The sequence below is a fragment of the Amblyomma mixtum genome, chromosome 7, assembly GCF_055824585.1.
Source record: "Amblyomma mixtum isolate Tamu chromosome 7, ASM5582458v1, whole genome shotgun sequence".
Taxonomy (NCBI): domain Eukaryota; kingdom Metazoa; phylum Arthropoda; class Arachnida; order Ixodida; family Ixodidae; genus Amblyomma; species Amblyomma mixtum.
Window position 1 is genome coordinate 2,452,297 of NC_143018.1, and position 21,103 is coordinate 2,473,399.

The 21,103-nt window shown below is 46.7% G+C and overlaps 1 protein-coding gene across 37 annotated transcripts in view; it reads left to right on the forward strand.

Moving 5' to 3' along the window:
• LOC149334803 (uncharacterized) overlaps positions 1-21,103 on the forward strand; it is a 336,596-nt gene that overhangs the window by 159,900 nt on the left and 155,593 nt on the right. For 32 of the 37 annotated variants that reach the window (XR_016283964.1, XM_089551410.1, XM_089551412.1 and 29 more), the window contains exons 1-4: positions 9,310-9,828; positions 11,215-11,254; positions 16,684-16,713; positions 17,845-17,898. Coding sequence is in view for 32 of the 37 variants with exons in the window: in XM_089551410.1 (XP_089407536.1) it covers positions 9,660-9,828; positions 11,215-11,254; positions 16,684-16,713; positions 17,845-17,898 (293 nt within the window). In the remaining 5 variants the exon portion in view is untranslated. Of the gene's footprint in view, positions 1-1,028; positions 1,144-9,309; positions 9,829-11,214; positions 11,255-14,813; positions 15,131-16,683; positions 16,714-17,844; positions 17,899-21,103 lie in introns of those variants that run through there. The other 5 variants (XM_089551442.1, XM_089551445.1, XM_089551447.1 and 2 more) reach the window with 2 other exon arrangements.

Genomic DNA, 21,103 nt, shown 5'->3' on the forward strand with positions numbered 1-21,103 from the left:
AAGGTTTCAGAAGCAAGAGAACCATCGGAAGAAAACAAACGTCTCATCTTTTAGGCAAGAGTATTGAGTTCTCTGCTGTCATATGCTTTGGCGATATCCAAAGTGACTAAAGCCTGGACCTCTTTATTCTGCATTGTAACCGTAATCCTCAATCTCATAAGCACTCAATGCCCGCAGTGCTGTAAAGTGAACTGTAATGTGGCTGCAATCAATGCATTGAATGTTTTAGTAAAGTAGCAATAGTGAACTGGGTCGAATATTATAGATTACAAAAACCCTTCCTACGATCGGAGATTACCGCACGCTGGCACTGTGGAATTCGTTGCCGAGTGATTAAAATGAATAATAACATATTAAGGCGACAACCTTTAATGGCTCATACTGTCGTGATTGGTCGAAATGGTCGTGACGTCACTGCGCGCGAATTTTTGACGGGTGTCCACCGAAATATATGCGACAGTTACTGCGCAATTTCCTTTCCTCAAATACAATGTTTATTTTTTCATTACGGCCCCTCATTCTTTCTTTCTCTCCACTTCCTCCCTTCCTGTATGGTGTGGTTCAGGTGTCCACCGAGATGACAGAGAATTACAGCGCCATTTGTTTCCCTGAAAAAGCGTTGCGTTCAAAGGACAATGCATCGCGCCGAAAGGGTGGTGGCGTTGCGTGGACTCCCTGGCAGCGCTACAACACGCTGTCGCGTTCCACTTGTGAAGATTAAGCGTCAATAATTGGCAGTTAATTATTGCACCAACAGAATGTGAAGTGAACAATCGCGTAGCAGAATGCAGAACTCAGGCTTTCGCCTTTCCATTTTAGCCGCTAAAGTTCCTCGTAATTTTTAGCAATGCGGCCGGTCAGATTTCACTGAGAAATATTGAATGGCTGTGTGGCTGAATGAACTGAATCATCTTAGCTGCCATCGAAGCTGGGGCCGGCGCCGCGCGTGAGCCAATCTGCGCACTGCGCGCTGCGTGCTGCGCACTTCGTGCACCGAGCTCACGAGTGCCTCGTGCCTTCCCGAACAGCTGCATCTGCCGCACCGATTCGACGCTGCCGTGATCGAGGCGATCTTTCCTCCAGCGGTCCTGCCTCTCCTGTATTACAGCCTAAGACCTACAGTGCCAGAGGCTTGCCTTAACGGTAAGTGGCTGCGTGAGCAACAATCCTGCTCGTACCTTTGCTGGCCACAATGGCCGGGAGCCAGTTAAAAGTACCCGCTACAGGCCGATTCAGGAGGCGAAATGTTTCACCCTCGCTGGAGTAAGCGGCTGTGTGTGCCTCTCCCGTCTTCCGGCATCTCGGTTATCTCAAAGGCGTGGCAAAATTAGTGAAGGAGCTTGACTGTTTCTTACCGGTAGTAAGGCCGGTTTATCACCCAGGCCATGGTTTACACAGGTAGCCATTAGCGTTTTCTCCTTCACCGCAGTGCGGGGCACGGGACGGTTGCGCTATGGCAAAAAATCAAGCCGTTCCTTGCATGACTAGGCTGGGGTGCCTCGATTGCGCTATGGGAAACCGAGTGAAGCCGTTGCTTGCATGACTAGGCTGGGGTGCCTCGATTGCGCTATGGGAAACCGAGTGAAGCCATTGCTTGCATGACTAGGCTGGGGTGCCTCGATTGCGCTATGGGAAACCGAGTGAAGCCGTTCCTTGCATGACTAGGCTGGGGTGCCTCGATTGCGCTATGGGAAACAGAGTGAAGCCATTGCTTGCATGACTAGGCTGGGGTGCCTCGATTGCGCTATGGGAAACCCGAGTGACGCCGTTGCTTGCATGACTAGGCTGGGGTGCCTCGATTGCGCTATGGGAAACCGAGTGACGCCGTTGCTTGCATGACTAGGCTGGGGTGCCTCGATTGCGCTATGGGAAACAGAGTCAAGCCGTTGCTTGCATGACTATAGGCTGGGGTGCCTCGATTGCGCTGGTAAACAGTCAAGCCGTTGCTTGCATGTCTAGGCTGGGGTGCCTCGATTTCGATTGTCATATTGGTGCTCTTCTGCCACTGCTTCCCAGCCAACGCTTAGCAGCCGCAATTGAATTCCCACATTCATTATTTTACGTACTACGGGCCATGAAATTATGCGTTTCTGCTGCGCTGCATGAGTCATAATTCGAATTTGTTTTCGAAACGATAGCCGACTGAACATCGCCTTCTGCCACCATGTATTCGGACAATGGCATTAGGGCTCCCGAGGCGGGAACGCTCATGGGCACACGCCCCTTTCGCACAGTGGCTAAAGCGCATTCCATTGTCCCGTTTGAAGCCGGGCACTCCCGATAACGCGGGCATTGCTAGACATGGCTTCGGTGGAGCGGCCCCGCATTGAACACGGTCGGTAGATTTTACCCCAGTCCAGCGCCTGGGGTGACTCATCGACGATCCGACCTGACGTCATCAAACGGATGACGGGTGTCCACCGAGATATGCGAAACAGTTACTGCGTAATTTCATTTCCTCAAATAATATTCATTTTCTTCATTACTTCAACTTTCACTCTCACTACCTCCCTTCCTCTACGGTGCGGTTTCGGTGTCCATCGAGATGTCAGAGAATTACTGTGCCTTTTCCCTCCCTCGAAAAGCGTTGCGCTGAAAGGCGCTTCCAATCGGCAAGGCAGCTATCGTTCTTACTCAGCGCTACACGCTGTCGCGTTCCACTCGTAAATGCGAAGCTGAGGCATCATTAATTCGCAGTTAATTACCATTTATTAATTAATCAGTGATTAACCATTAATAACTAATTACTTAGTAATTAGTCATTACGTGTGACGCCATCCAGTGGTGCAAAGTGATGCAGAAAACGCTTCTACGCACTTTAGGCAGTGTCCCCTGAATTTTTTTCGGTCGTTAGTTCCAGAACGACGTTAACAATGGACAAAACTGGTGCTCTTAGCAACAGCTCAAGTACTCTCGGCACAGAACAGGATGAGCATTGCTATGATCGTCAACATACGGAGTCCTGTTGATCTCAGTTTAGTTCTTGGCTTTTCCGTTGGGCCTTGAGCTTCAGGCCCCACGCATCTTTCACGGAAACCTAGCACTTCGCGTGTTGGTGCCCCACATTGAACGCGGGTGGATGCAGTAATGTTCGCACCTTCTCATTCGTGGACCAGTTGCTTTTGCGGAAGGCCCCTGTAGTTCGCAGCTCACACATGTTTATAGAATTGGCACACCACTGGGCTGTCGTTGTTACATGCTGGAAAAAAATCTTTATTCGTGCGGCAGCAAAGCGCGCGGCATTTCCTGGCTCAGCTATACGGTTGAGAAGCAAAAACGGGCTGCTCGGTTACTTTTGGCAAAAGGGGTAGGTACGACACTGAAGCCTGCTTTGTGGGAAGCGAACCACGCTCCGACAAAGTTTTTAGCAGCTTGGCAGGTGTGTACACGTGTAAATGCGTACCGCTTAGTGGATTTTACTGATAATGCCTTTAGGCCAAAAGCCTTCATGGTTAAATTCTGGCAGAATAGTGCGTTTAGGTGAAAAGTTATTAGGTCAAAGGACGTATAGCCGTGCCTCATTAATACGACCAGTGTTAATATGTACTATCGAATTATGGGCAGTTCTATGCACCAATCTTCTTCAATGTAATGTCGCCTTGTTAATATCAAAGGTCGCTTTCTAGGTAATGGACAGGGCGAAAATAGGCAGAGCTTTTAAGCTCCATTTTTGTCGCGTTTGTGAAGAAAATGTGAGGAAAGTCTATTCTGTCCTAACCAGATGTTTAACACATAACCCGGTCGATGACGCAGTGGGGCAGTCCAAATGCTTTAGTGATAGTTTTCGCAGCGTGAGCTACACTGGCCGAGGTTGAGCAGTTTCGCGTGGCTCCTGGTGAGCCGTGCTGCTGCGCGCAAGGAGCAAGTGACATCACTGTGCACAGCTGGTGTGCCTCTCCGCTCGCGCTCGCCTTCCTTTCTTTACAATGATCGGAGTGTATAACTTTGACAAGGTCAATGCCAATAACATAACGAACGCCAACGGCCTATGGCTTCAGCACCGCGTTTCTGGCCCAACCTTGTCAATGCCTGCAGCCTACATCTCTCATCAACCATAGTACCTATAAGCAGAAGTAAGGCGTCCTCTGACCCAGGGAGCCAATATGGGCCCTTCCTCTGCTTAAAGTGATTGGAGTGTAAAACGTTGCCAACGCCAATGAACACAACGAACGCCGTAGAAAGGTCTTGTGCTAGTAGCAGACGAGAAAGAAGAGGTCCATCTTCCTTTTCACAGGGTCGGTGCCCCTATTCCAGGGCTCCGCTGAACTTTGCTGCTCGTTCGGCGGGCTGGATCAGACCTTGTTGGCAACCCAGATCGCCGCTGGAGAGCCGGCTCTCCCACTGTTCTGCACTCGGTTCTTTACGAAAGCTATCGTTCTTTCTGCATTCCCACGTGATGTGGTACAACGATGGTTTGCTACCACGCCACGTGCAAGTTTCCCGAGATTGCGTGGGGTAAATCTTGCTAAGGGCCCCGTTTCTTGTAGAACGTCATCAATACCAACGCATGCAGCGCACACCTGTCACTACCGCCACTTAGCCTAAAGCATGGTTGAGGTGTCCACTATTCTAAGAGGGCAGTTATGTGCCTTCCCTCTGGTTCAGGTGTCCACCAAGATGCGGACACTTCGCCCTCACCTCAGGCTACGTATATCCTGGCATAGCAGACCTAAGGCACTGCCAATTTTTCAGAGCGCAGCTCTTTGTCGTTCGTTACTGCGTTTCGAGGCATCGCGGTCGCCGTTGCCGTCGCCATTGTTCATTGTAACCAGCAGGGGACACCTAAGTCATGCTTTAAGCTGCGAAACCTATGGAGCGGCAGCTAGGAAAGCAAAGGAAAGGAGCAAAACTGCCCCCTTGGAAAAGTAACATCTCAATTGTGACTTAAGCTACTTGGCGGTAGTGACAGATGTGCGCTGTATGCGTTGGATTGGCAACGTTGTGCCTTTTTAAGGAAAGGAAGTGCACATAACTGGTTCCCTGGGTCAGTGGACACCTTAATCGCGCTTATACGTAGTACCGTAGTGTTGAGAGAGAGAGAGAGAGATATATATAGGCGTCAGGTATTGACAACGTTGTGCCAGAAACGCGGCGCATAATCAATTGGCCTTCGGCGTTCATTATGTTATTGGCCAATAACATAAAGTGGGCATAACTGGCTCCTTGGGTTAGTGGAAGCCTGAATCGAGCTTATAGGTACGTGGGGGGATGGCATGTGGAGCCACTGCAAATGGGTGGAGCCATTGCATGGGTGGAGTTCCCATAAGAAGGTGCGCACTGTGAGAAGCTGGAAGCGAAAGTCAAGAGGACATTTGACACTGATTTTTCCATACTCATGCAAAACCGTAAAACACGCCCCTGCAAAAGCACCAGAGGTTGAATTTAGTATCTAGGACGGATGGAGAACAAAGGGCCGTATGCGTTACGCCTAGGAATGTTATCGACTCAACATACGGGATTGTTGAGCAATCTAACTTGATCGCCAAAATTCCAGGGCATTGAGGCAGGCTTGCAATAACAGGTACAGTGAATATCGCTAGCAGATGGAAAAAAGGCTGTCCTCTGCGTAAACATACACAGTGGTAGTGCGCTGCGTAGGTATCTCCCGCAAGAGGACTTTATAAAGTAAAGGTGGCAGTACCGATCCATGAGGTAACCCTCTATTCTGTGAAAAGGTTTCGGAAGCAAGAGAACCATGGGAAGAAAACAAATGTCTTATCTTTTAACATTCCTGTGCTCATGCAAGATTTTTAAACGTGCGGCCGAATTTCGTATTTCGTGTCAAGAGTATTGTGTTTTCTACGGTCATATGCTTTGGCGATATCCAAAGTGTCTAAAGCCTTCACCTATTTACTCTGCATTGCAACGCTAATCCTGGTTTTGAAGTTTCCCAAGCACTCAAGGGCTGCAATGCTGTAATGTGGTCGGTAGGGTGGCTGCAAACAATGCGTTGAATATGGGCCGAATATTATCGATTACAACACCCTTCCTAGTATATTTGAGATTATTTTCTCGATAACGCAAGCTTATTGATAAATACTATGGGATTCGTAGCCGAGTGACTAAAATTAACAAATTTTATTAGCAGTGCAGCTGATCAGATAGACCTGTAGTTGAATCAAACTGGCATCATCTTCGTCGTCATTTCATTCGCTGCCATCGAAGCCGGGGGCGGCGCCGCGCCGCGCGTGATCCATTCTATGCGCCGCGTGCACCGAGCTCCACGAAAGCCTCGTGCCTCCAGAGCAGCCGCATCCATCCCAGCGATCGGACGTGATTCTTTCGACTCTAACCGTTGCCGTGTTCGTCGCTGCACCAGTTAGATTCTCGGTCCTGTACTGCCTGTCTTATCACCACCACAAACGTACAGTAACAGAGGCTTGCCTTAACAGTAAGTGGCTGCGTGAGCAAAAATCCTGCTCGTATCATTGCTGCCCACTACTGTCGGGTGCCGGTTCAAAGCAGCCGCGACAGGCCGATCCAGGAGGCGAAGTGTTTCACCCTCGCTCGAGTAAGCGACCTCTCCCGTCTTCCGGCATCTCGGTTCTCAGAGGCGTGCCGTGGCCTTACTACCTTACCGGTAGTAAGGCCGGTTTATCACCCAGGCCATGTTCTCTACGCAGGTAGCCATTAGCGTGTTTTCCTTCACCGCAGCGCGGGGCACGAGGCGGTTGCGCTATGGCGAACCGAGTGAAGCCGTTGCTTCCATGACTAGGCTGTGGTTTCCAGATTCCGATCGTCATATTGGTGCAGTCCTGCCACTCCTTCCCAGCCAACGCTCAGCTGCCGCAATTCTACGCCCACATTCATTATTTTACGTACTGTGGGCCAGTATATTATGCGTTTCTGCTGCGCTGCATGAGTCATATTTCGGAATTGTTCCGCCTAAATTGATACCCGACTAAGCACGACCTTCTACCATCATGTATTCGAACAATGGCATCAGGGCTTCCGAGGCGGGACTGCTCATGGGCACACGCCCGTTTCGCACAGTGGCTAAGGCGCATTTCATTAGGTCGCGTTTGAAGCCGGACACTCCCGAGAACGCGGGCATTGCTCGACATGGCTTCGGTGGAGCGGCGCCCTATAGAACACGGTCGGTTGATTTTACCGCAGTCCACGCGATGTCTCTTCATAAGGCAAAACCCTAAATGGGTCATTCTCCCGTCAGTCCGGTGTTACATCCAGCGCCTGGGATGACTCATCGACGTTCGGACCTGACGTCATCAAACGGATTGCGGCCCTCTTTCATCTTTCACTCCCACTTCCTCCCTTCCTGTACGGTGCGGTTTGGGTGTCCGTCGAGATGTCAAAGGATTACCGCGCCATTTCCTTTCCTCGAAAAGGGTTTCGTTCAAAGGCGTTACCAACCGGGAAGGCATCGCGCCGAACGGGTGGGGGGGTTCCGTGGACTCCCTCTGAGCGCTACACGCGGTCGCGTTCCACTCGTAAAGGCGAAGCTGAGGCATCATTAATTAGCAGTTAATTATCATTTAATAACTAATCAGTGACTAACCATTCATAAGTAATACTTAGTAATTAGTCATTATGTGCGACGCCATCCAGTGGTGAAGTCGCCAGTGTCAGAGGCAAAGTGGTGCAGAAAACACTTCCACGCACTTTAAACGTAAAAGTGCCCCCTGAATTTTCTTGTCGTTAGTTCGCGAACGACGTTAACAATGGACAGAATTGGTGCCTCTTGCAATCAAGAGCTCGGGCTGCGAGTTGTCGTAGGCCTTTTCATAGCCGGAGGTAGCGATTGTGACGCCACCAAGGTTTCATTGGTGTCGGGCTGGTGGCCCGACATTGAAAGCGTGGATGTAGTTCGTTCGTACCTTCCCATGCGTGGGCCAGTTGCTGTTGCCGAAGGCGCGAGTAGTTCCCAGCCCACACGTGTTTATAGGATTGGCAGACCGCTTGGCAGTCGTTGGCACATGCTCGAAAGAAGAAATCATTATTCGTGCGGCAGCATTGTACGGCGTAGTTCCTGGACACACCGCGCAACGGTGTTTCCTTTCTTAGTCGCGGTGCGAAGCACTTATACCAGCCTTGCATCGAGCTCTGAATCTGTCTAATTTTAATAAAGACCTTTAGGGCAAATCCATTATGGTAGTCACATTTAGGGTGAAGACCTTCGTGGCAAAATGTCTACCAGTTAATGGCTTTTACTGATGTCTTTAGGCCAAAAGACTTCATGGTTAGGGGCTTTCAGTCTGGTGCATTTAGGTCAAAAGTTTTTAGGGTTTAAGCTAGCATCGCATAACACACGGGCGGGTTTTGCGTTCCTCCGCAATTGTAAGGCGACCGCCGCGGTCGGGTTCGATCCCGAGTACTCAGGCTCAGTAGACGACTGCCTTTACCACTGAGCCACCACGACGGGTGGCGGTAGTGACAGATGTGCGCTGCATGCTTTGGCATTGACTACTTAGTGGCAGAAACGCGGCGCTGAAGCCTTTACGCACATGACTGGCTCCTTGGGTCAGAGGACGCCTGAATCGCGCTTATACGTACAGTCTTTGTCAAAAATTTAGAGCCCAGGGGGTTTGCTTCTAGGCCTCGCAGTGGGACTCTGTAACATTCGTGGTAGTCCTACCCATTGAAGGAGGCAGGACCAGAAATCTTCTTGCCTTCAGCAAATTTGGAGCGCAGGAGATGCATTACGAACCAGACAGTGTGCTTCAGAAGCAAACCCCCTGGGCTCCGAACTTTTGACGAAGGCTGTACGTGGGTTGATAAGAGAAGTGGGCTGCATGCGTTAGCGCTGACAACGACGAGTGGACTCTCACGATCAACCTTTAACTGCCACCTGCCAGGGTGGCAGGATGGCGCGGACTTTAATGTGGATAAGATGAAGGGGAATTTCTTCCCACTCATGCGGGAGAACAACCCGTTCCTATCGCTCGTAACGCCTCCCACGGCTATGACAACCACGCGAAATACTTCCATCAACCTGCCAGTCGAGCATATACCCACCTATTTCTCCGGCCACAAAACTTCCTTCATGACAATCAGAACCGTTAATGGAGTGTTTCTTGATGATGTAATATGTTTAAAATAACAAGTTGTCTGTAGTTGTACTACCTACATGTATTGACCAAATTCTTTGCCTCTGTCTATCGAAAAGTTGAAACAGCTGATGAGCTGCGCTCAAATTTCGCATTAGGCGTGATTCTTATTTTTTATTGTCATATTCTTGCACAACGTGGCATTTAAATTACCTGAAGGATGAAGGCAGTAGGCCTCTGTCAGCAGTTGTCTTTTCATTAACTCAGCGGCGCATTGCAAGGTGTAACTGCGTGTACTGTTTTAGGTTACTTCAATGCTGTTTTTTGTTTACCGGTTTTCTGTTAAGCGCTAAGGTGTAGCCGCGGTCCTCTCAAGCTCTCCTGACGAAGGCGGTTTCTCCTTACCTGCACAATTCCAGAGAGGCTGTTTGATGCCTATTGCGCATATTGTTACCAATACAAACTCATCAGCCTCCACGGTGGTAATTAATGTTGCGAAATATGGATTTAGGTCAAGATTAGGGTGCGGTGTATGCGCTGTGAACCTTGCGATCAAAGTGCCTTTAGTTTTTTTCAAGGGTACTGCCAGCACGCTTTCGTGCAATTTCTTCTCTGCGCCTTGCTAGAGTGTAACAGTCGACTGTTTAGCACAACATGCGTTATACACTGCTCTGCGAAAATCTGTCCAAATGCCCGCTCTTTAAAGTCTCAATATATGCTCTCAGCAGCACGTTTTCTTCTTTTGATTCTTTAATTCACCTAAATGTTACATTGTTTTCATTCTTTTCTAGATGCCGCTTGGACGATTCTTCTTCAGCCGCTGGTGAGAAACAAATTCGTTTGCTACGTTTACAGTGTAGACTTCGCGCATCTGTGGATAAAAATGTGATTGATTGAGGCGTGATCGCGCGCTTCCGTGCGCTTCAGCCAAATAATTTAGCTCAACAGAAGCGACATCGTGGAAAATGACAGTACGGGTCACTTAAACTCAGCGTTTTATAAAATTGTGTCGTTGGGGCTGTACAGCTGCTCTACTTTGCTTATGGTGCGTAGATTAGACAAAAGAACCTGGCCACATGTTCCAACCAAAGCACCAGACCGCTAAAAGCATACGCTAATCTGAGACCTGAAGCATCGCTCTCTCCTCAGTGCCTCCGAGGACAGCATCCCAGTGTTTAGGACACTGGGGCGCTCGTCACAAGGGCGCAGGTGCAATTCCGGCCGTTGCGGTTGCACGATGGGCCCTTTCTTCAAAGTACAGCTGTAGGTGTGTGAGAATATAGTATAAATGAATCGCGCCTTTAGATTCTCCGCCCCGGCGCCAAATAATCAAATTTCTTCTTTCATGAAATTTCAGTGCCGCCAGACAACCTTTCGTTCTGTCGCGACGGCTGAACTTCTATGCCAATAATACATAAAAATGGCGATCCGATCACTGTTTTTGAATTGGCTACCTTTCAGGCTCTTGCACGCTGGGAACGCTGGCTGAAACGGTACAACTGCTTCAGGCGAATAAGTAGTTAGATCACAGGTTTTTTTGCCTAGCGTAAAATACGAATAAGCGCCCACCTAAAATTTGAAGATAATCGCGAAATATACGGTTAATTATTGAACCCGAATACTCACAAATGCCGCTTCTACTGGCCTGGTGCCTGTGAATGCCCGCTCATGTCGCAGCACCGGTTATTTTTAGGCTTGTCAGCCTTGAACCTCATCGCCTAAACATATATCCTCTAATAAAAAAAATTTGTACTCAGGCATGTTGTTTTATCATACCTCTAGTGCTCCGCTATGATTCATTTCACCTTACCCCCACCTAGGCGTGCTGTCCAGGCGTGCCATGACAATCACGCGAACTATGCTGTCATTCTGAGGCGAGAGCGGTAACATAACATGAGGGAACCACCTTGCCACAAGAGAAGTGTGAAGGAATGCGGCGCTAAAGTACAGTTTTAGTACAGATGTCGAGCTGTACAGCTCTGCTCCAGGTCGGCATTAAGAGGGGGCAGGCTTGGGGCAGCTCCGTACTGCCATCACCGATGCCTGTGCTCAAAGTGAGCGCTACTCTTAACAGGCTCATTTGTGTAGTGCTCAGGTGGCGCCGTCTTCCAGCTTTAATCTGGGGGTGGATATGGCTCTTCCCATTGGCACATTAAATGTTTTAATTACCCTAACGTATATTTTATTCTCTCCTCCTTTTCGCGTTTAGGTTCTACTGGCGGTTTAGGGCACGGCGGCCCGATGAAGAGGTAAGTTTTTCTTGGTGCAAGTTCAAATTTCTTTCATGTTGCACACTGCTGTTCGTACCCCCTGCCCTGCAAAGGTTTTGTTACGGGTTAAACTGACAGAAAGATCAATTTTACACCGAATTCAGCCTGTCAGCAATGAAATTGTCATTTTTAGTCTTAGAAACAGCTCAAGTACTCTCGGCACAGAACAGGATGAGCATTGGTATGATCTTCAGACCCATCACTTTTGCTGATGAATATGGAGAACTCGATCTAACGCCAACAGCTGGCACCTAAATCTACTCATTGTTGCTGATTAAGACCTCAGAGGCACCGTGCACATTTTCTGGCTACGTGCAAATGATAGCGGTTGGCTTGAGGGTTACAGACGATGTTCATGAAACCATTTCTTTTGGGTGCTGTCGAGAGCAAGCGTGTTTTTGTTCTGCTCTTAGACGAAGCGACAACGCCGAGCACGTAGATCCGATGTGCTGTTCGGGCCAGCTTTTCTCTGAACTGACCTCAAGACGCCTAGTATGCAAACGCATCGCGATTCCTTGCGACTCTGTCCACTATTTAATTATGCGAAGGCACATAGCCCACCGTAAATAATATCAAAAGCAGTTACTCTCAGCGCTGTGGCGCAACAAATTTTGGCTACATCGCACCAAAATGCGTGCAGGCAAAGCATCCTAACTAGTGCAAGTTACTCGTCAAAAAAGCCAAAATTTGTTGGTCCCCACTGCCGTACTATTTAATCTTAGTTTAATGCTATGCCAAAAAAAGCGCTGTTCTAACTGAAATACCTATTCGAAAAAGTTGTGTAAAGTTCAAGGTAAAATGCCCTTTATGTAGTGCAATAGTTAATACAAATCTTGCGCTACAAGTGATTCCGACTCCATGACGAAACGTTCGCAATCAGAATGGACACGGCAAGCGCTAATTTCATCTTTCAGTAATTAAAAATAAGTGCTGAAAGTTGGAGTTTCTTTTGTTCATTTACTTGCTTTCGTGCCTCTGCAGGCTTCTTAAGATAAGTAAAGGTTCACTGTTCGTGCCGCGCGGTTCCCTTTCATGTGAAATGAATTTGGCACAGTGCAGGTGTTACCGCCTGTATATGTCGAGGCCCAAAATTACCGCCAGCTTTGCTGCATTCCTCTGAAAGTTCGTTTAGCTGTCTTCTTGACACCTAAAGAGGCTACCGCAAAGAACGAATGTGAACTTTATTTTTTACGTTGTCTTTTTCTACAGTATGTTGAGCTTGAGGAGTACTGTAAGTATGGTTCAGCTCAGTTCGCTATAAGTCTACGATTTTTAGACCCTTATTTTGGATTTTCACGACGGACCAAATTGCGATGTGCACTCATAGATTGGGCATAAACTGAACTCACGTGACCAATTTCCGCTTCTTTTGAGTACGTGCTACCGCTACGATTCGCGAAGCCGCCAGAAGCTGAGTTCGTCCTTCTCTTCCTGCTTCTTTTCTTTGGCCCCGTTGCGCTGAGAAACTGAGCGTAAAGAATATCAACTAGCCCAAGAACTAACTCTACAGACGGGAGACCTTAGCATATTTTAGATACTGAACGGTCAGTCTCCTAACATTTGTAAATGGCGAACGATATTGAAACCTTTAAGTAGGAACCATACTGCTCAGCTCTTCGTGCGCTGGCGCTTCCAAATTTACGGACGGCGCAGTTTTTTTGCTTTTATCCGCCGCGGGGACTCGGTGGTTACGGCCATCGTCTACTGAGCCGCAGTACCCTGGTTTGAATCCTACTGCGGCGGCCGTCATTTCGATGGAGGCGAAGCGAAAGGGCGCCCGTGTGCTGTGCGATGTCAGTGCCCATTAGATTTCCTTCCTTCCTTCCTTCCTTCCTTCCTTCCTTCCTTCCTTCCTTCCTTCCTTCCTTCCTTCCTTCCTTCCTTCCTTCCTTCCTTCCTTCCTTCCTTCCTTCCTTCCTTCCTTCCTTCCTTTCTTTCTTTCTTCTTTCTTTCTCTTTCTTTCTTTCTTTCTTTCTTTCTTCTTTCTTTCTTTCTTTCTTTCTTTCTTCTTTCTTTCTTTCTTTCTTTCTTTCTTTCTTTCTTTCTTCTTTCTCTTTCTTCTTTCTTCTTTCTCTTTCTTTCCTTCTTTATTTTCTTTCTTTCCTTCTTTTTCTTTCTTTCCTTCTTTATTTTCTTTCTTTCCTTCTTTATTTTCTTTCTTTCCTTCTTTTTCTTCCTTTCCTTCTTTATTTCCTTTCTTTTTTCTTTCTTTTTTTCTTTCTTTCTTCTTTCTTTTTTCTTTCTTTTTTCTTTCTTTACTTTCTTTCTTTTTTCTTTCTTTACTTTCTTTCTTTTTTCTTTCTTTATTTCTTTCTTTCTTTCTTTATTTCTTTATTTCTTTCTTTCTTTATTTATTTCTTTATTTATTTCTTTATTTTGCGTCCTCTTTCTTTCCCTCTTTCTTCCTTTCTTTATTTCCTTCTTTCTTTCTTTCCCTCTTTCTTTCTTTATTTCTTTCTTTCTTTCTTTTTTTCTTTCTTTCTCTTTCTTTCCATCTTTATTTTCTTTCTCTTTCTTTACTTCTTCCTCTTCCTTTCTTTCCTTCTCTCTTTCTTATGCCATATAGTTAAATGCGTCATTTCTTTTCCTCAAAACCAAAATTTTTTAGACTTTCTTTATTCGAGGAAGGTGCACTAGCCGTAGTCCCGGTACCAAAGAGTGCTCAGGGTAGCATATAACTGAAACCCACTGAACAAAACTTAAACATAGCTTTAAAGTGGTACTAATGGGGTATACTAAGCCCGGCTAGATTACAGGTTAGCGCCACATTATAGCAAATGCGGTGCCGCAAATTCGCATTCCTACAACTTCTGCTGGTTGTCGTCAGTGGGGAATTAAATGCAAACCCGAGGACATCAGCGCGGGGAACGTAGCCGGAATTCGGAAAGTGTCGTAATTAATGCACCCTACTTGGTGACTCAGTGGCTAAGGCGATCGCCTACTGAGACGGAGTACCCGGGTGCGAGCCCTGCCGCGGCGTCCGCATTTCCATGGCGCGAAGCACAAAAGCCGCCCGCGTGTTGGGCGATGTCAGTGCACGTTAGATACCTTCTACGGCACCTTTCATCTTGTCTTCTTTCACTCCACCCCCCCCCCCCCCCCCATCCATTTAACGCCGCAGTTTGGGGTGTCGGCCGAGATGCGAGTCAGTTACTGCGTGATTTCGTTTCCTGAAAAACCCTTTTTCAATTGTTTTCCGTTGTGCGCAGCAATTCCCAAGACTTTCAGGCTCTTGTGCTTGGTAGGCGACTAGTGAAGCGATTTAACTCTACTTCCGCCGGGCGTTGTGACTTTGAAGTGTTTGTTTGTGTATAGCATCAGCTCTTGGTGACTTCTGCCATTTATAATCTGCCTTATTTATACCCTCCTGATTGATTACATAACAGTATGCCTGTCAGGTATCTAAGCCGCCGCGGTGCCTTAGTGGTTATGGTGCTCGGCTGCTGACCCAAGTTACGGGTTCGATCCCGGCCGCAGCGGTACAATTTCGATGGAGGCGAAATTATAGCAGAGGCGCTGTGTACAGTGCGATGCCAGTACAGAGCCTTTCGCTAGGGCCTCCCCATAGCCCGAGTCGCTTTGGGATATTAAACCCCCATAGACCTGAACGAAACCTTTAAGGTAACTAGCCATCACAGGCTGCTTGTCTTAAAAGCAAACCATTCTCGTTCACCAATTAGAAAATACCATCAAGGGAACGTTTTTGAGTTTCCATAAGTTTCAAACATGTAGGGCGCAGTTTTCGTGGCTGCGTGCTCGACTTTCTCATTATTTGACGAGAAATAATGCTTTAATTATTAATGCTTTGCTTTTCTTTTTTCGGAAAAGAGCCCATGGAAGAAGCCAACGCACAGCGTTAGTTTAGTTTAGTTTAGTTTAGTAAGGTTCGAACCACTGATGCTTCGCTAGTTTGCTAACCCCGTTTCACCTGTATTTCGAGTTCAGGCTTGCTGGTCACGGAGAGCTTTGCTTTGCGTTCTACATAAAAATTGCTCGCTTCTTAGTGACAGATTTGTGCTTACAACAAGCTTATGTACTGCAACTAATTAAACGCTTCCAATTCTACAGCAGGGCCCACCAACGCTGTTCCTCAGCAAGCTAAATGAGCTCCCTTTTTATTGTGGCACATTTAAAGCAATAACACAAAATCGAAAGCCAGCAAGGAACGCTGAAAGAATGGCCGCTTTCTTTGCTCGTTTACTTTTGAGAATTTTGCGTCCACTTACCATTCTTTGGTAACAAATTTCTCATCAGACATCCCTCTGTATCCAGCAAAGTGGAGGTCTCTGGAATCTCTGAGTGTTTCCAGTCACATTGCGCAAAATATTTAGTTCGCCTGTAAAACGATCATTTTTCAGAATTTCGAATTTATATTTTAGTTATTTGCATCGGCGTTACAAACGCAGTAAAGCGTCTCGTCTGCCATTCGGCGTTCGTTAAATCGTTTTATCTGTTTATCATTTTAGTCTCTGAAGCAGCTATGACTGGTGAAAAACATTAAACGCACGTCGCCTCCTGCCAACAGATGAGTGTTAGTCACTTTAAGCCGGCCTTATGTTTGAGCGTAGTCATATCAGATTTGCAAAAGCCGGAAATAAAGCACCTAAGAATGTGAACGAGCTTCTCATTCTGCAGGAAGTTAATATCGCGATTTTCCCACTCCTGCAAACGCTTGCAAACTGCACGCACGCCTGAAAACTACGAAGTTAAGACAGGCAGTCGACGATAGGCAGTCGAAGACAAAGGACGAACTGCAACTCGCCTACAAGCGAAACTTGAAAGACGCCGGTTCCATCGTGGCTGCAGCGGTCGAAATTCGACGGAGGCGAAATTCTAGCGGCCCGTGTCCGTGTCCTGGGGATCGAAATTTTCGGGGCCCTTCACTACGGCGTCTCTCATAGCCTGATTCGTTTTTGTATCTTGAACTTTCATAAAGCATGAACCCATATTTAGCGTTTTGTCGTTTTATGAATACCGAAATCATTAATGGTTCCCTGCCACCATAGTTGAGTGCTGCTGTGCGTGTCACGCTGCCAGGGGAGTTTCATCCGAAATCAGACGAAAGCTGGGAGCTTTGCTTGCCAGGATATACTCCACGAAAGTGGATCACAAGCACTTCTCACCGACATACGTCATTGACGTGTATTGTTAACTTCGTGTATGCTGAATGCTCAAGCATTGTGCGTTAGTAACCAAGATTCAAACCACTGATGCGTAAAACACGTTCGTCCTAAACTTCAAGCGCAGGATTGTTGGTAACGGAGAGCTTTGCTTTGCGGTCTGCACTGCAATGGCTGCATGTTCAGTGACGAGATTCACTTGAATGCATATATGAAATAAAGGGATAAAGGGATTTATAAATATCAGAGCCTTATGTACTGGGACTAATTCTGTTTCTTCTTCACTAGCGGAACCATCGACCCCCATTGGAGCGCCAGGCAAGTCATATTCGTTTTTATTTCATTTGGGACCATTCAAGGCTAACTCTACCTGCAGATGGAGATCTGCGGAACCTCTGAGGATTTTCAATCAGTGTGGAAATATTTAGTTACTCGGTAAAACAATCAGATGTTCGAGTTTCGAAGCGATATTTTAGTCGTTTATGTTGGCACGACAAAGGCATGAAGCTCTGACCTGCGTTCCCGCTTTCGTGAAATTGATTTGTGTGCTTATCATACTAAATTGCCAAGAGGCTAGATGCCTGTCTCTACTATACATACAGGATACTTATATTAGTAATTTAAAAGAGCGAAATAAAGATCCTAACCGTCTCAACTGGCTTGTCTTTCTGCAGGAAGTGGATTCCATTCCACTATCATAAAATCACTGTTCTTGGCTGGAGAACATATTGATATGGCGAAACGCTAATTGCTTGTTCTTGTGGCTGGACTCATCAGCCGTGCGCGGTCACAAAGGGACGGCCTTCATTAGTTGCAGGTTTGGAGGCTGTATTCGCAGCGTTTAAATACGCCTTATTTGAGGAAGAGTTGACTACAGGGCGGCATCAAATCGCTAATTTGCCACGCAAGCAGACGGTTATATTCGCCTTCTTCACAGATCCTTGCCTGCTGGGGGCTAGCGATATAAAGATTGTCAGTCGATGAGCGTCGACAACAAAGGACGAACTGCAGCTCACCTAAAAGCGAAACTTGCCACCTGTTGCAGTGGCGCATGTTGAACAGTTTCATGTAGCAAAGTTATCATCCACTGCGGCATTCTAGTCACTGCATTTTTAATGTACCATGCTTCAAGGAGGGCGCGAGATGTCGCGAGGAACAGAGCAGAGAAGAAATAGGATTGCAGAAAAGTTGAGGACATAAAAGTGAAATCAATAGCGTAGTTATCTCCCGAATCATGTAGATAACACCTGCAGACCGAATGGCTTGCTTCAAAGCGAGAATGAAGCAATAAGACACACATCATGTGTAACAGGTTGTTGGAACAGAGCGTTGCAAGATGTTGCAGTCAGTTTCGATGGAATTGCATGCACTGGGTGACACGCGTTGCTTGTGGCGCGATCCGTTAACGAGGTACATCGACACAAATTTTATACGGGATCCACCACGCAGCTCCTGGAGCCTTGAACATCAATGCCAGATTCTGGCCAAAACCTCCAGTAGCAGGTGAGTCTATCGGGCCCCTTTGAAGTCGGGGCACTCTTGGTGAGACAGTTAACGCGATTTTCGCATACCACCTTAATGTGAGTTCTTGGAACACGATGCAGTAGCAGTTTTCGTGATATGAAACTTTTGAATACTATGTAGCCTGCAGGTGTATTGGATCAGAGGTAAAGCTTGTATTCGAATGCAGGGCTGTCTACTGTTTTCGGTGAATGTAAATCCTGTAAGTGGTAGGCCACTAGCTTTAGGTGCTCAGACTACATAGACGGGCAACGGTTGGAACTATAATCAGTAGATGGAAGCACGTGAGGATTAGCTGAAAGATGTTGCAGTTTTTACTAGCTTCTGAATGCTCTTCTGTGCACAAATCTGTGGGAAGCCCCAGGCGAGTTGAATTTTTGTTTACCTAGGTGGAGCGCAGTTTGATTGCACCTGAATTTCATTTCTTGGTTTTTTCGTTTCACTGCAGAGCAGAGAGCAGGGATACAAATGGCATTCGACCTGACACTACCCCGAAAGTTGGTCCTTTGAGGCCTTATGTCGAGGTTATTTAAAAGTTGCGCCTTTACTGTACAGGTCTTGAAGTTGTTTGTTTTTACTACTCCGATTGTAGACTTCAAAAATCCGATTGAGCCTCACTAGCTAGTCTGTATTCCGAGCTCCTATGGCTGACTCACGCCCATGTTCTTTCATTGTATTACCCCCAGATTATACTTTAAAAGGAGCCTGCGCGCTGTAAAAGACCTGTCCCTAGGGCCAAACTGTACATTACGAAATAGACGCAATATTCGGCCAGTATTTATTTTGGAACGTAGCTCAACAATAACTTGTATCTCGGTCTAAAGGATTCTAACTACCTACTTGGTCTGCCATTAAATTCTGCGCCACATTCATGCTTTTTTTATTGTGATGTGGGGCTGGCAGTTTCTCATTACTTGATGAGGGCTCAGCATCAAAATTGTTGACAACGTTTCTGTAGTTTTGCAGTCTCCTAGATCACTTAAAGCACGGTAAAGAAAAGGTGCCCGAATAATATTCCGGCAGTTTTTCTCACACTGTACTAATGCCGCGCTTTTCTTTTGCAAAAGCCAGCATACACGAACCGGATCTGCATCGTAAAGCCACAAAGAATGCAAGGCGGGAAGGAAATAAAAAGCAGAAACAGCATGTGGTTTTTACCGTTGGGTTCTGCAGGAGTACAAACACCGGCAGTGTTCATGAATTTATTTACGAGGACCGCATTTGTCATCAGCTCATAAAAGCAAGCGTTATCGATGCCCAAGCTGGTTGGAATGAACTTCTTCAAAAGTGCATAAAAGATGAACTCTGGCCTCAGTTTTCAGGCGAGGTCTTTCGCCATTCTGATCCGTAAAACTGCGCAGTGAACTGAGATGTCGTGGATGGGACAGCTTCTACGACTTCCCTTCAAGATTGCAAAACCCTGAATGTTTGTGGAGAAATTTCCAGCCTAAATCCCCCAAACATTTTTGGAAATTTCAATTACTTTTAGGCTGATTGTACGTGCTTCTCATAAGCCGAAGTTCTTGCATTGAATAGGAAATATTTAGTTTCGCCGCCGCGGTGGCTCACAGGTTATGGTAGTTATATGCTGCGGGGGTTGAATTTCGATGGAGGCAAAATTTCAAGAGCCCGTGTCCTGTGCGATTTGTGTGCACGTTAAAGAACCCAGGGGATCGAAATTTCCGGAGCCCTTCTCATAGCCTACGGCGTACCTCATAGCCTGACTCATTCTTCGTCTAAATCTTCCATAAAACTATATTTGGTTTTGTCGTTCGATGAATAACGCAATCGTTATACGTTCCCTGTCACCATAGTTGAGTGTTGTTGTGTGTGTCTCGCTGGCCGAATGTGTTTCATCAGAAATCACTTACGAAATCTGGGACCTTTGCTTGCCAGGACGTATACGTCATTAAAGTGTATTTTTAACTTCATGTATGCTGAATGTCGAAGTCAAATGCGTTGGTAACTAAGGTTCAAACCGCTGATGCGTAAAACACGTTCTTCCTAAATTTCAAGCGCAGGATTGTTGGTAACGGAGAGCTTTGCTGTGCGTTCTGCCCTGGACCAGCCGCACGTTCACAGGGGCGCAGTGAATCTCGCCAAAGTTATAGCATTCTTTTAATTATGCTTCCTCTCCCCTAGCGGGGCCTTCGAGCTTTATTCGAGAGCCAGCTAAGTCATATTCGTTTTTATTTAATTTGGAACCATTCAAGGCTATCTGCAGATGCAGATCTGTTGAATCTGTGAGTGGATGTTGTCACAGAGCGGAAATATTTAGTTGGTCTTTAAAACAATCAGATTACGTTCGGGTTACGAAACGATATTTTAGTCGTTTATATTAGCACAAGAAAGGCATTAAAACTTTTGACCTACGTTTCCGCGTTCGTGAAATTGTTTGTGTTTATCATATTAGGTTACCAAGAGGCTAGATGCGTGTTAAACATATTCTCATATCAGTCTTTTAAAAGAGCGAAATAAAGCTCCTAAGCGTGTCATTTGGCGTGTCTTTCTGCATAAAATCACTGTTCTTGGCTGAAGAACATTGATATGGCAAAACACTAATTGCTCGTTCTTGTGGCTGGACACATCAGCCGTGCGTGGTCAGAGGGACGGACATTACTAGTTGAAGGCTTGGAGGCTCTACTCGAGGCGCGTAAATACAGCTTATTTGAGGAAGAGTATACTACAGGACAGTATCGAATCGATATTTTGCCACGCCAGCAAACGGTTATATTCACCTTCTCACATCTTTGCCTTGCCTGCTATGTGGCTTGCGACAACAAAGGATGAACTACTGCTCGCCTATAAGCGAAACTTGCCGCCTGTTGTGGTGGCGCATGTTGAAGAGTGTTGAACAGTTATTCTAGTCACAGTGTAGAACACTGCATTTCCGAGGCGTCATGCTTCAAGGCGGACGGCGGAAGTCGAGAGGAACACCAGATAAATACTCCGCACCACTGCGATGTTGAAGGCATAACAGCAGAGACTGTTAAAAGGCCTGAGAGCAGAGAAAAAATAGAATCGGAAAAATGTTGAGGACATAAAAGGGAAATCAGTAGCGTAGTGCTTATTTGTGGAATCATGTAAACCGTACCTGCAGACCGAATGCTTTGCTTCAAAGCGAGAATGAATAGGATACTAATCCCATGTCACAGGTGGTTAGATCACAGCGTTTTGTATACATTGG